The sequence below is a fragment of the Panicum hallii genome, chromosome 9 (assembly GCF_002211085.1).
Source record: "Panicum hallii strain FIL2 chromosome 9, PHallii_v3.1, whole genome shotgun sequence".
NCBI lineage: Eukaryota > Viridiplantae > Streptophyta > Magnoliopsida > Poales > Poaceae > Panicum > Panicum hallii.
In genome coordinates this window covers 66,757,785-66,772,898 of record NC_038050.1, presented here as the reverse complement: position 1 = coordinate 66,772,898, position 15,114 = coordinate 66,757,785, and the positions used below count along the sequence as shown (strand labels likewise).

General features: G+C 42.6%; 1 protein-coding gene across 4 annotated transcripts; it reads left to right on the top strand.

The window, feature by feature from the left end:
* Window positions 1–254: 254 nt before the first annotated feature.
* On the top strand, window positions 255–14,614 carry LOC112874595 (homeobox-DDT domain protein RLT3). 4 transcript variants are annotated; one of them, XR_003225005.1, is made up of 19 exons: window positions 255–523; window positions 1,228–1,318; window positions 1,401–1,802; window positions 2,538–2,590; window positions 3,109–3,333; window positions 3,433–3,495; window positions 3,685–3,901; window positions 3,985–4,085; window positions 8,732–8,818; window positions 8,900–9,031; window positions 9,697–9,837; window positions 9,971–10,093; window positions 10,212–10,670; window positions 11,131–11,505; window positions 11,604–12,254; window positions 12,975–13,079; window positions 13,203–13,427; window positions 13,892–13,983; window positions 14,204–14,614. XR_003225005.1 is itself a non-coding variant. In XM_025937994.1 (18 exons), the coding sequence occupies exons 1-18, from the start codon at window positions 509–511 to the stop codon at window positions 13,916–13,918; spliced, it is 3,492 nt and encodes a 1,163-aa protein (XP_025793779.1). In that variant the 5' UTR covers window positions 255–508; the 3' UTR covers window positions 13,919–14,614. The 4 variants fall into 4 exon arrangements, 2 of the variants coding, with proteins under 2 accessions (XP_025793779.1, XP_025793780.1); XR_003225006.1 differs by having other exon boundaries at window positions 13,203–13,431; XM_025937994.1 differs by having other exon boundaries at window positions 13,892–14,614.
* The last annotated feature ends 500 nt before the right edge of the window (window positions 14,615–15,114 follow it).

Sequence of the window (15,114 nt, the reverse complement as noted above, 5' to 3'; positions counted from 1 at the left end):
GGAGGTGTGGTTAAATAAAGAAAGAAAAAAGAAGAAGAAATGGGCTTCGTTGGGCTACTCGAGGCCACTTGGGCCGAATAGCCACTACTGAATAAAGGCAGCCAGGTTGCCACCCCGTAGTAGGCTTTCCGCGACCACGTCGATCACGTAGGATTTATAATGCTCTAAATTAAGCAATCTACAAGGACTGACACGCAAAAAAAACACAAAGATATTTCCGCCTCCCCAAAGTAGTCGCCATTCGCCAACCCCTAATCTCCCCGGCCCGCGAGGGTTTAAGGGCCAAAAAAGGGCAGCGCAGCCACGAGCAGCAGAAATGGCCGCTCGTTGGTAGGGTTTTGGCCCCTCCGCCCATCTCCGCCGTCTCCCACCCTGTAACACCCGCCGCGCACCATTCCCGCCGCGCTAAGTCGCCGGGCAGCCTTCCGTCTCCACCGCCGCCTCCGTCCCCCGCTCGCGGCCGCCCATGGTGCCCGCCTGCTGAAACCTCCGCGCCGCCGCCGCCGCCATGCCTCCCGCACAGGTACGTGAGTGCGCGGTTCGCTGATCCAGAAGCTGGGCTCTCGGCGATTGGAACGGTTTATGTTGGAATCGGGGTTTGATTCGAGGGATTTGACCAGCGGGGATATTTGTGGGCGTGATCAGCGTAGGGGGTGGATGGGGGATGTGGTGTGAGGAATGAAGCGTTCAGTTTTTGGTTCAATTGGTTGATTTGGTAGCTCCTGCTTGCGTGGGTCTGAGCGCGTGGGTTGCAGGGATCATGGTTTTGGGCGGTAGAGATGGCGGTGCCCCCTGTTTTGCTGCCACCTTCTTCGCAGTGCAATTTGCTCGAACTGGTTCTATTGGCTTGTATTAAATAGAAAAATTACTGTGCTTTTGTTTTGAGCTATGATTTCTGCAATTGCGGAGGATTATAGGCGTGATCTAGCTGGGTTTTATTTTATATTTTATGCTGGGCATGGGTGGAAATCAATAAAACTAATTGAACCATGTAGCTGGGTTTTGAGCTATGACTGCCTCACTGGGCATGTGATTTTGCTCGATCCATTCATTTGTCAAAATAAATTTGTCATCAAGAGTTATAAATTTGTTAGCAGTATTTGTTCTAGCATTAGTTAGTTGTAGTACTTGCTGATCAGTTGCAGCCAGTTTTTATTGGCATTGTTCTTAGCATTCGAGCTCATAACATGAGCTGCAGAGTTGAGTACTAATTATGGCTTTGTTCAGATGATGACCAATAGCCTTGGGGCAAAAAGGGAGAATGCAGGGACAAAAAAATCGCCCCAGCAAATCCAGATGCTGGAGAAATTTTACTCTGGTAATTATATGCTAGTGTTTGGAAATCTTTTCCTTCGACTGTGCTATACATTTCATTGTTGCTGATATCTCTTTCTATCCAGATGTGCAATATCCAAAGCCAGAGGAAATGGGGCAGTATGCAACCTGTGTTGGTTTGACTTACAATCAGGTTCGTATATGGTTCAAAGAGCGGAGGAGGAAAGAGAGGAGGGAGATGGAAGCCATTGGGTCTCACATGGAAAGGCAACTTAGTGCGCGATCAAGTGGACCTAGATCAAGCAGCAGTTCGTCCTCTTGTGACCAAGATCCCATGTATGGTACTTCGTGTTCACGACCAGAGTTTGGCAGTAGGAGTACCAGCATTGTAGGAGAGGAAAGTACAGTTCGGTCACAAATTCTGTTCCCCAAGGATTATATCCTGAGGAAAATCTTTCGCAAAGATGGTCCACCTCTTGGGAGTGAATTTGATCCACTCCCCCAAAGTGAACGTGATCGTATCAGAGGTATGCCAGTAGAAAAGTAAGATCATTGTATGTTATTTAGATAATTATATATGCTTCCACCAATGGCTGGAGGTGGATGTGGCCAGTTATACTAACAGTTATGGTCCTTTCTTATTTTTGCTCGGCATAATAAATATGTTTTCATATATGTGCTCATGCCACCTCAATGACTACTGTTCAATGTGAACTGTTTTTTGTTGGTGAGCTGTTGACTTTCTACACATCTGTCGAACCATTCATTTACTCATGCTGCTATTGTGTCAGAAGTTAAAGTCAGTCCTGTGCTCCTGAGCTTGATTTAATTCGTTACTGTTCACCAGTTCTGCACAGGTGCAGTTTATTGTTTCCGGTGCAGAACTTTTACTATAGTACTATTATGTTTTTAAAAAACAAAACCATGGGGGGAGACCCCCCCCAGGCTTTGTTCTATAAAAGGTGCCATGCTTTGAACCAGGATGGGGATGGGAGTTTCAACGACTCCCGGAGTTCCACACTGACCAATCCACATCAAAAAGCTTGGCTGCTATACTATTATGTTAATAATGAAAATAACAGTGATTTGATTTGCCAGTTACATTCTCCTACTTCTCAGTTAATGTTTTCTAACGCTACTGCTACTAACATTCCCCCCTCTTTCACGTATAAGTTTCATATTTCTCTTGAAGATGCATTTAACATCCTAATGGTGCTGTGTGCAACTGATATAAATGCTTCTGTTGTTACATATATTTACAGATACTACATGCCATCATTCCTCTCAAAACCAAAGATCTGTGAAGAAGAGAAAGGTACAATAAGTCGATACAATCAGGCTATTTTTTCTCACTTTAATTACATCGACATGTTCTTTATTCCAAATGAACTACTGGTCAACTTGAAGTATTTCTTCATTTCCTGTGTTTCAAAGTTTTTTTTGGGTGTAGCAGCTAGAGATATAAATGTAAGTTCTGGCCTGTGAAATCAAGTGTCTGCACAGTTTGTTCAGTTAACACAGTAGGAAATCCTATTTACTATGTGGATGCCTTTGTAAACATTAGGGAGTTGTTAGCTTCCACCTTTTTTACGATCAAATGTAAGATTAGGCTCTACTATATCCTCTATAAATTCCTTATTTTTCTGTATAAAATTTTCATATATTTGGTGTGAGCTGAAAACACGTTCCACCACCTTATCAATTTACCCCATTTTTGTTTCTCTCAGAAGTTCCTTATTGTCTCCCCAAGCCACAAATCTCAGTTAGTTTTGATTTTCCAAATTGATCTTTCTAATGCGGCACCATTTGTGTTCTCGAACTGTTCATCTGTAGATCATGGAGTCTACCAGCCAGAGGTCCGACGGGCCATATGAGGATACTGTTCCTGTGAGGAAACATGGAATCGGCAAAGGTCTGATGACAGTGTGGCATGCAATGTATTCCCACAATGTGGAATGTCAAAGCGGCCCAAATTTCATTGATGAAACTGGTTGTTTGCGGTCCCTGAGACCGTTTGATGATTGTGATGGGTTAGAAGATAATGGAAAGACTACTCAAGTAAAGTTTCAGTTATTTGATCTGATTTAATGGAGACTATGTTACTCTGTATATAGAATTTGCCATTTACAAATCTTCTCTGGTTCCCTATATGTGCAGAATCAAGGGATGGTGCAGAAGAAGGTTGACAAAAGGAGTAAACCTCCAGCCAACAGAAGAAAGGTATTTTTTTTTCTTGCTTGGCATTATAGATGAAGAAAAAGAAAGCTTCTACAGTAGTACTACCTTATCTACTATGTTGGTCATTTGGAGGAAAAGCAAAACCGTCCAATTTTGACTGTTTTCTCATTCAGAATAGTAGATTATGAATTTCTTTTATGTCGAACAATAATGATGATTTTTTTTCTATAGGTGCCATGTAAGAGAGTTACTAGTCCAAAGGAGCATCCTCCAATGGATTGCCATCTTTCAGTTGATAAATCAGAATTTTCAGAACTACTGACTGAGCAGGTGACTTTGGTGGACGATGAGGAGCTTGAGCTCAGTGAATTACAAGCAGGTCCTAATCCATTAAGATGTTCAGCTCATCTTACTTCAAGTGGGAGACATGGCTGCCCCCTTTGTAAAGGTTTGTAGCGCCATCTCATATCCCGCTGTACTCATATTATGTAGATGATTATTATTTACAGAAGTAACACCTTTATTATGCAGATTTACTTGCCAAGTTTCCTCCGCAGAGTGTCAAGATGAAACAACCATTCTCCGCAAAACCTTGGGACTCATCACCGGAAATGGTGAAAAAGCTTTTTCAGGTCATATAAAGTGCCACTATTTTTTTGCATCATCATTGTTATCTTGATGGACCTGATCAGCTGTTCATGCATTAAAAACACTATATTTCTTATGTCCATCCTAAGTTTCTATTGTGAATTAGTAGGCAACACTTTTTTTTTTTATCTCGAACACGCAGGATAATGTTTAAAGATTACACCGCCCGACTGCCCCTGCAGTTCTTAGATTGTAGTCAGCACATTTTCAATCAAAGCATGTACATTGTGCTGGTTCAGCTTCAAGAAGCCAGGCTAAGCTAGAACTGAATCTCACATGAAGTTAGAATATACTTACTCTTTTTTACCCAGAGAATTCTTTTGTAATTTTATAGTTTGCTTTGGAAATCAATACATGGACATATAAGTTTGGAATGTGAATGACCTTTTTCAGGCAAAAAAAATCTTATTAGACATCGCTTTATTGAAAGCAAAACGTATCAGAGAGTACTATCTGGGGACCCTGTATACTATGAGTATAAAGTTCATAAGTGAAGCATATCTACCACTCCAACTGACCTCTCTCTACCTGCTCGACTTCACAGATCCTTTCTGCCTGCATTTGTTGTGTGCGCAGATCTTGTTGCTCCAGGGGCACTAGAACTTTTTGGGTATAATCATTTAATAATTTTGAAAGGACAATAACTCCCAAGCAAGCATAACACTGCTTCTATCTGGGTTTTAGTCCCTCCCTCCCTCCCTCCCTTATGGTCGTCGCCTTGCAGTTTTTGGCTAGCGTCTATCCCCTCCTTTGCAAAATCTTAATCAGCAACTTCTCCAAGAATTCCCTTGCAAGGCAAGAAACAATCAATAGTTCAGCTAATGCCACTTGTTCTGTAACTTATTAACAACAACAACAACAACAACAACTTAGCCTTTTGTCCCAAGCAAGTTGGGGTAGGCTAGAGATGAAACCCACAGAAAACAAGAATAAGAAACACAAAAAGTACACAAGCCAAAGGAAGGGTTAGGGGTTAAACAAAAAGTAACAAAGGTCACGGTTCAGGTACATTAATTGCTAATCTCCAAGCGCTCCTATCCATAGCTAAATCCTTAGTGATATTCCACTCCTTAAGGTCTCTCTTAACCGTCTCGTCCCAAGTTAGTCTAGGTCTACCTCTACCTCTCTTTACATTATCGCCCCGCTTTAGAACTCCATTACGCACCGGCGCCTCAGGAGGCCTCCGTTGTACATGTCCAAACCATCTCAACCGATGTTGAATCAACTTCTCATCGATAGGTGCCACCCCGACCCTATCTCGAATCTCATCGTTCCGGATTCTATCCCTTCTTGTATGCCCGCAGAACCAGCGCAGCATACGCATCTCTGCTACACTCAGTTGCTGGACATGTCGCCTTTTTGTAGGCCAACATTCAGCACCATATAGCATCGCTGGGCGAATCGCCGTCCTATAGAACTTACCTTTTAGCCTCTGTGGCACCTTCTTGTCACAGAGGATGCCCGAAGCCTGCCGCCACTTCAACCACCCGGCTGAAATTCTATGTCTAACATCTTCATCAATGTCTCCATCTTTCTGAAGCATTGATCCTAGATACCGGAAAGTATCCTTCTTGGCCACCACTTGACCTTCGAGGCTAACGTCCCCATCCTCATGCCTAGTCGGGCTAAAGTCGCACATCATATACTCGGTCTTGGTCCTACTCAGTCTGAACCCCCTCGACTCTAACGTGTGTCTCCACAGCTCTAACTTCATATTAACCCCTACCCTACTCTCATCAACTAGCACCACATCATCAGCAAAGAGCATACACCAAGGGATATCACCCTGTATGTCCCTTGTGACCTCATCCATCACCAAAGCAAATAGATAAGGGCTCAATGCTGACCCCTGATGTAGTCCTATTTTAATTGGAAAGTCACTGGTATCGCCATCACATGTTCGAACACAAGTCATCGCATCCTTGTACATATCCTTGATGAGGGTAATATACTTAGTTGGAACTTTGTGTTTTTCCAAGGCCCACCACATGACGTCTCTCGGTACTTTATCATACGCCTTCTCTAGGTCAATAAAGACCATGTGTAAGTCCTTCTTCTCCTCTCTATATCTCTCCATCAACTGTCGTACTAAGAAAATCGCCTCCATGGTCGACCTCCCAGGCATGAACCCAAACTGGTTTTGGGTCACCCTTGTCAATCCTCTTAGACGATGCTCGATAACCCTCTCCCAAAGTTTCATCGTATGGCTCATCAGCTTAATCCCCCGGTAGTTAGTACAACTTTGAACATCTCCCTTATTCTTGAAGATCGGTACTAATATACTTCTCCTCCATTCCTCCGGCATCTTGTTTGACTGGAACATTAGGTTAAAAAGCTTAGTTAACCATACTACCGCCCTCTCGCCCAGGCATCTCCACACCTCAATGGGGATGCCATCGGGACCCATCGCTTTACCTCCCTTCATCCTCTTCAAAGCCTCCCCGATCTCTGCCTCCTGAATCCTCCTCACAAAGCGTCTGTTGGTATCATCAAATGAGTCGTCCAACTCGAAGGTAGGACCCTCATGTTCCCCATTAAACAACTTGTCGAAGTATTCTCGCCATCTGTCCTTGATCTCCTCATCCTTCACCAGAAGTCGACCTGTCCCATCCTTGATGCATTTGATTTGGTTTATGTCCCTTGTCTTCCTCTCGCGGGTCCTAGCCATCCTATAAATATCCTTCTCTCCTTCCTTCGTACCTAGCCGTTGATACAGGTCATCAAAAGCCTGACCTTTCGCTACACTTACAGCTCGCTTTGCAGACCTTTTCGCTAATCTATATCCCTCGATGTTGGTTGCGCTCTTGTCGAGGTGAAGGCGTTTGAAACACTCCTTCTTCTCCTTAATAGCCCTTTGCACCTCGTCATTCCACCACCAAGTCTCTTTCACTTCCTGCTTGCCTCCCCTACTCACACCAAACACTTCTGAGGCCACCTTCCGAACACATGTCGCCATCTTTAGCCACATATCATCTACATCTGCTCCTTCTTCCCAAGGCCCCTCGCCTAGCATCCTCTCCTTAAACGTCTGAGCCTCTTCCCCTCTAAGCTTCCACCACTTCGTTCTCGCAATCTTGGCACGTTTGTCCCGGTGGGCACGTACCCGAAAACGAAAATCCGCCACCACAAGCTTGTGTTGGGGGACAACACACTCCCCAGGTATCACCTTACAATCTAAGCAGGCACGTCTATCCTCTCTCCTAGCAAGGATAAAATCGATTTGGCTCGAGTATTGTCCACTATGGAAGGTCACTAGATGGGACTCCCTCTTTCTAAAGAGGGTATTCGCTAACAGCAGGTCGTAGGCCAACGCAAAATTCAAAACATCCTCCCCCCCTCGTTCCTACTACCATACCCGAAACCCCCGTGTACTCGCTCATATCCTACATTAGTCGCACCCACATGGCCATTGAGGTCTCCTCCTATGAAGAGCTTCTCACTGATAGGCACGGTACTAACCATGCTATCAAGGTCTTCCCAGAACTGACTCTTGGAGCTCTCACTAAGACCTACCTGAGGAGCATAGGCACTGATCACATTCAGAGCCAAATCTCCAATAACCAACCGCACTAGGATAATCCGGTCGCCTTGCCTCCTAACATCTACAACTCCATCCTTAAGGCTCTTATCGATCAAGATGCCTACACCATTCCTACCCGAGGTTGTCCCCGTGTACCAAAGCTTGAAGCCAGAACCCTCCACTTCCTTCGCCTTCTGGCCCTTCCATTTAGTCTCCTGCACGCATAGAATATTTACACGCCTCCTAATTGCTACATCGACTAGCTCTCTTAACTTACCTGTTAGAGACCCTACGTTCCAACTACCTAGACGAATCCTAGTTGGCTCGACTAGCTTCCTTACCCTTCGCACTCGTCGAGAGAAATGCGAAGACCCTTGCTCATTTTTCACTACACCCGGGCGCAGATGTAGCGCGCCACAGAGGCTGCGACGACCCGACCCTTGCTCACTTATCATCGTACCCGGATCACGATACGACGCGCCCCTAAGGGGAAGACGACCCGGCCCTTGCCCATTTAACACCACACCCGGGTTCCGATGTAGCGCGTCGCTAAGAGGGTTACGCCCCAACGAATTTCTTATGGGTTTCATTTCCATTAGAGTGGCTGATTTTTTACGCTGGTTCGCCAAACCTAACACAACCCTCCACATTTCCACATTTTTTACGCTGGTTCTGTAACTTATTAACTTGCCAAGAAATGAAGTCAATCGTTTCCTATGGTGATATGCATGGAAGCATGGGCTCATGCCATAGGACGTTGCATAGACTTGAATCTTGCGTGTTAATAGACTCATCTTGCAGGTATCTGTGCTGTTGGAAGTATTATGTGACCTAGTGACGTCCTTTTTCTGTTGGAAGTGTGTGTATGTGAACTTGGATCACTTAAAAATTAAAATCTTACTCAGAAAAAGGCTTTTGGCCCAAAATTCACCCCGGGTTGTAGGATAATCAATGTAGTAGCCACAAGAGCCAAGAAGTTTGTGATTAAACACCAAGCACCTGGATACTGTGGTTGTATTGTATTTGCCCCTTATGCAGTCGTATTCCTCTATCTTATTTTTGTTTTCTGATAATTGGTACACATATTGATTGGTGAATTATTGTTGACAGGTTGTCCGTTTTGTGTACACTCATTTTGGTAGTGTTGATGTTCACCCCTTCACATTTGATGAGTTTGCACAAGCATTCCATGACAAGGTGCAAAATTTTAATCAATTTTCTCTAGAAGTTAGCATGACTTCTTGTATCACATTCCCATAACCCTAATATAATTTCCAGGACTCTTTGTTGTTGGGGGAAGTACATATTGGTCTTCTGAAGCTGCTGTTGTTAAATGCTGAAATTGGCAGTGGTGGTGTATTTGCTCCACGATCTTCTAAAGACTGCAGATTTCTTAGTTTCCTCAACTTTGTAAGTTTCCGAAAGTGTTCAGTCCAATAGTTAAATTAATCATTGCCCTGAAGAGGCCATATAGGACATTGTCTAATATATTAAATCTGCAGTCTTTTGGAGGAATCTAACATTATCCAGTAGTTGATTCTTTTTTGTAACCGAAAATATCCTGCAAGAAGCACAGCATAACACTTTTTATGTCAATATGATCGGTTTTACTCTCCTACGGCCTGGTGAAACTATACTAGATCCAGGGAATAAAGTATGCTATTTTTTAAATGTAGTATCACAGTTTAATAACATTATGAAGCCAAACATCTGTTAAGGTTTGAGGTATTTGTTCATCTAAAAGAATGCCAGACTAGTGATTGATTTTTTGGGAGTTGCCTTCGTACCTTATAAATTTCCGAATTGCTTTCCTTAGGAGATGCTAGGTGGCTCGACTATTTATTTTAGACCACCTGAGTTGGTTCTATGTTCAGATAAAATATAACATGAGAATTGCAAAAAAGTCTTTGAAACAGGCCTACAAAGTGGAAAAAGAGAGATTATTTTACTTTTCAAAGAGTATATTGAAATAATAGAATAGTTCAAAAACACTATGTACTTGAAATCGCAATCTTTATAAATATTTGATGTCCTTGCACGATGCATTGTTCCCCCCTGAAGATGGTTCCTTCCAGGTTAGGGAGCAAGAATTCGATGTTAATTTCTGGATCAGATCCCTGAATTCTCTTACTTGGGTTGAAATACTACGACAAGTCCTTGTTGCTTCAGGCTTTGGGTCAAAACAGCATATGCTGAATCGGGATTTCTTTAACAAGGTATTATGGATACCTCAACATTCTAAATTCTTTTTGTCAATTTATGTTGCAACTGCAGATTTTCATCTGCCACTCGAGTAGTAATTCATGTATGCTTTAGAAGTAAAACACTTTCCTCTACCTTTTTTTCCAGGAGAAAAATCAAATGGTTAAGTATGGTTTGCGTCCCCGTACACTGAAAGGTGAATTGTTTGCACTATTGTCTAAGGCAGGAAGTGGTGGTTTAAAGGTTTCAGTACTAGCCAAATCATCTGAGGTATTTATCTTGTTAATATTGGAAATAAATCATTGGTATCGATAACAACCGATGTTCTCTCTGTATATTTAACTGAGTTTGTCCTTGACATTTCCCTTATTTTTTTTTCTCTTTTCAGATTGTTGATCTTAATATCTCAGTCACATTAGAACTAGAGCAGTTGATATGTTTAACTCTCTCTAGTGACATCACGTTATTTGAGAAGATTGCACCTTCTGCATACCGTCTCCGTGTTGATCCCCAAATTAAAGGGAAAGAAGATGCTAAATCAGATAGTGAGGATTCTGGAAGTGTAGATGATGATGAGGATGCTAGCAGTAGTGATGATGAATCTAGTGGTTCACAAAAAATGAAGTTACTTGAGCATGATAATAGAATTGCTCCAAGGAAGAAGCAGAAAAACGCAATTGGAAGTCCAAATAAATGTAGTGAAATTGATGAAAGTTATCCAGGTGAGCGTTGGCTTCTGGGATTGATGGAAGGCGAGTATTCAGATCTAAGCATTGATGAGAAGTTGGATTGTTTGGTTGCCTTAATAGATATTGTTTCTGGTGCTGGTTCTGTTCCAAGGCTTGAGGTAATCTTCTGTAACTGTTCCAGTACTCAGTTGCACCATGCCATCTTTGTTCTTGAGAAAGTTGATTTAACTTTCCTTCCAAATTAAACCTGATGTTTGGCTTCCAAATATTAGGGGATTAATTCTAGACTAATGCAGTTGCATATACTAACTTTATCTTAGTGTATTCCTTTTGCACGTCAAAGATGCAAATGTCTTTTAAGGTGAATGGGTGATGGGTCATTTCAGTCTAGAATTCTTGTAATTGGGACTGCTTTAAAAATGTCTCTTGAAGTCTGAACCGAATGTACATATACCACTCATTTCCTAGGGAACTTTGTTCTGTGTAACTATTGATCTGTTTTAACTCAACTCTAATGCTTGCTTTATGTTCACCACTGCTTTTTGAAAACGTCTTCTTCCACGTTTGTATTCCTATTGAATCATTTGAGAAGCTTATGCTGTTATGTTTGACTTCTAGGAACCACAAAGAGTCTCGCATAACATGTCAAGAGCGCAGCCACACCAATCAGGTGGGAAAATAAAGAAATCAACAAAAAATCTGTATCAATCTAGTGATGAGTCCTTAAATGGACCAGGAAACTTGTACAGTTTGGATTGTTCTCAGCAAGGCCGATCATCAAGCCGAAGAAATCAGAGTCACATCATTGACTCTGGAAGGAACGATCTGTCTGGAGTTGCACATGAACCACAGGTTGTTCTCTTAGGATCGGACAGGAGGTATAATAGTTATTGGCTTTTCCTTGGCCCTTGTAGGGCAGATGATCCAGGGCATCGTAGGGTCTACTTCGAGTCCTCAGAGGATGGTCACTGGGAGGTGGTTGATTCACCACAGGTTTCCTATTTGCTAACTCTGCTCAGATTGTACCGTTCTTTTTTTAAAAAAAAAAATTGTAGACAAATTTACCTCACCATTTATTTTGCTGAATGCAGGAATTGCTTTCCTTGCTCTCTGTCCTAGATAGCCGGGGTACTAGGGAAGCCCATCTCCTTGCATCAATGGAAAAGAGACAAGCGTGCCTTTTCGAAGCCATGAAAAAACATGTGGAAGGAGGGAATGCAGTCAGGCTTCCAGCCTCATCTGATTCATTTCACTCTGAGACAAGTATTGGAGATGGAGCTTCACCCAAGACAAGTAGTGCATCTGGAGCTTCACCTGTATCAGATGTTGAGAATGCTTCTGTTCCTACAGACCTTGAAGATAGTAACTTGGATTCATCATCTGCCATAGTAATTGAAAATGGGAGAAGACGTGATGAAAGAATATTTATGTGGGATAGGTCGCAAGCATTTGATAAGTGGATCTGGACTTCTTTCTATTCTGCCCTAACTGCTGTTAAATTTGGCAAGAAATCATTTAAGGAGTCACTAGTTCGTTGTGAAAGTTGTCATGATCTATATTGGAGGGATGAGAAGCATTGCAGAATATGCCATTCAACTTTTGAGGTTGGTTTTGATCTTGAAGAAAGGTATGCTGTACATGTGGCAACATGCAGGGAGCCTGAGGATGCGCATGAGGTGCCAAATCATAAAGTTCTGCCTTCACAGCTACAGGCACTTAAAGCAGCCATTCATGCTATTGAGGTGAGTATTTGAAAACATGCTACTCCGATGCAGTTTGATCGTTGGGATCAACTTGTCCAAACATGCAGTGTCTGTGTCGTCTGGAGGGAACTTAAGTGTAGCTACGCATGATTATTGTTCGTATAATCTTTGTTGCATGTCAGTCGTGTGGGTCAAGTCTTTTCTTAGGTGCAAGTCAAGTCTTTGCCTTAGTGTGTAAGTCAAGATTAGAGTCTTCATAAGTACTAGGGCTGTCTTGTACTCGTGTTATATAAAATGAGAGATGGTGCAGCATGTGAAGTGAAGTGGGTGGAGAACAGCGGTGTAGACTTGATCAGCTTGTGAATGAAGCAAGTTTATTGGTTTGTGAAGCATGGAGTGTGTGCATAGTTGACCCTTTGGCATATCTGTTAGTGGAGCTAGCTGCATGAGTGTTTTGGTCGAGTTGTGAGCCTGAATTACAGCATAGCGTGTGTGAGTCTGTGTTATTAAAATCATTGTATTCATCGGGTTGAACTGTGGTGAAATAGGGCAAGAGGGTGCTGTTGTCCAGTGCCCCAAAAGTGTGTATATTTCTCATCCGTGAGCCTTTTCTTCAGAGAGGTAAACACCGTGTGTGTGATCCTGGGAACTATGGGCTGACAATTATAACAGTTTAGGGCTGACAATTATAACAGTTTATACAATTATAACATACAATTATAACATGTTTCATAATTTATTCAATTTTGGCTTGTGTAGGCATCAATCCCTGAGGTAGCTTTTACTGGTTCCTGGATGAAGTCTGCTCACAAGCTGTGGGTTAAGCGGCTGCGGCGAACATCATCACTGCCAGAGCTTTTGCAGGTCAATAAAAGCTTTTCAGATCTTCTAATTTTATATATTGATATCTGAACCTTCTATGCATTTTTAAGCATTTATATTTGGTTTCTGCTGCCTTTTCTTTTACAATGTGGACGTCCCCTGCAGGTTCTTGTTGATTTTGTTGGGGCGATGGATGAGGATTGGTTGTACAAAAGTTCCGCATCTGTTAGTTTCAGCTCGTATCTGGATGACATCATTGTCTACTTTCAGTCAATGCCACAAACGACATCAGCAGTCGCACTTTGGGTTGTCAAGTTGGATGCCCTCATCGCGCCCTATTTGGACAAAGCTTATACCTCCAGAGCATTGGCCATCAAAGAACCAGCACAGGCAAGTATGTTTTTGTTCACAATCACAATAGCTAATTCTATTATAGTCTGGATATCTCGCATGTTCAGGGTCATCTTATTCCCTGTAGTTAATGCATCTGGTATTTCTTGCAATTTTGTCTTTGGAAAATAACTATTTAGAAATACTTCTGAGGTCCAGAACTTGCTTTTAATTTTTTTTTATCATAGTGTTTTATCAGTCACAATTAGAGCTCTGTAGCTTCACAATTGTTCATGCTGCCTGAAAAATATCCAATATCGTATCTGGCTTCCTGGAGTAGGCTTGAATATACGTTCTTGCATGGTAGTATTAAAGTTTAAATGAGGAATTTGATTATTGTAACTTTAATTTTTAAGTTTGTGGTAGTGGTAGGTTGTGCCTTCAGTTGCTCTGTTATTTCATCCATTTATGTTTCCTTTGCTCTTTTATTCATCAATTTACATTTAATCAATTTTATGATACAGGATCACAGGCTTGTGCAAGGTAGCTAGGAAGAATGGAAGATGGATTCTTTTGCGTGATGCTCCAGCATGCACCCAGCTGACTTCTTTTTCTGGTATCATTTGCAAGTCTTTGCTTGATGTTCGAGCATTTCCTCTAGACACGACAGAATGTGACGTTCGCTTTGAGCTTGAGAACTAGGTCTTGCACCTATGCTAGGCCTGCTGTACCTCCCAGCTGAGCATTGTGCACCTATGTACAATAGTAGGTAGTAGGAATGTTTTTGTTAATAATCATTGCTTCGGATATGTGAAAGCTTTTGGCTTTCCTTGTAGCGATGGGCGGCGAAACGCACAACTGAGATATAGGCAATTTCTGAAACAATTATATGTAGGTAGTTGCTGGACTTGGCTACTAGCTGCGCCCCCTTCTTTTTAATGAAATAAGGGGAGTGATACACATTTTTTCCGTAGTTCAGTATGCTGTGTAGCTTGTTTGCTTCCAGAGGATTTGGTGGACAAGGTAATTTAGGTTGGTTCCCACTGGTTTGCTGGCAGTGTACAGTGGTGCTTCCGTGGCCTTCCATTTTCTTTTTGTACTTGTAAAACTACCCCGTATATACTGTTCCAACAGCAGTGCCTATGTTCTTTCTACTTGTTGAAACTACAACATGGTTTGTACTGCTGTGTTTAATGCTTTGGAACAAGTTTTCTGGAGATCAATTTGTAAGATCAGAATACCTTTTTTCCCCTGTCCAGTTGACCAATAATGTAAAAAGAACGTTAGGTTCTGTAATCTTTATGAGAGTTTACGGGCGTGTCGAGTTTTAGTATGTTGGTAATATGGCATTAGCTCAGAGGTGGCGTTCGCAGCCTACAGAACTGATTGTAATCACAGCCATGGCGGTCGTCAGTGGCGGACAAGGCCCGGCGACCCTGGGCGTCGGCCCGTGCTCTTTCGCCGTACCTGCAACTGCAAGAGGCTTCGCTACGGCAAAAATCTATGTGCTTGCTAATGTGCGCCAACCCGAACCGAAGAGAAGCATGGCAAGTAGCCTGTACGTGTGTGTGTTTGAGTCAAACTATAGAGATCGGAGAGTGAAAAAAGGAGGGCTAATCGGTAGGATCAGTTCCAACAGCTCACCATTCAAATCGATCGGCCGTGGTCGCACTATGGAAACGGAACTGTCTCAGACTTGGCTAGGTTCCGTTTGATCCTTGGGTCCGCCACTGGCGGTCGTTGTCAC

Excerpts from the sequence above, each read along its gene's own strand:
- LOC112874595 (XM_025937994.1), top strand. Across the intron at positions 3,334-3,432 it reads ATAATGGAAAGACTACTCAA|AATCAAGGGATGGTGCAGAA; the intron begins GTAAAGTTTCAG and ends CTATATGTGCAG. Across the intron at positions 9,838-9,970 it reads ATCGGGATTTCTTTAACAAG|GAGAAAAATCAAATGGTTAA; the intron begins GTATTATGGATA and ends CTTTTTTTCCAG.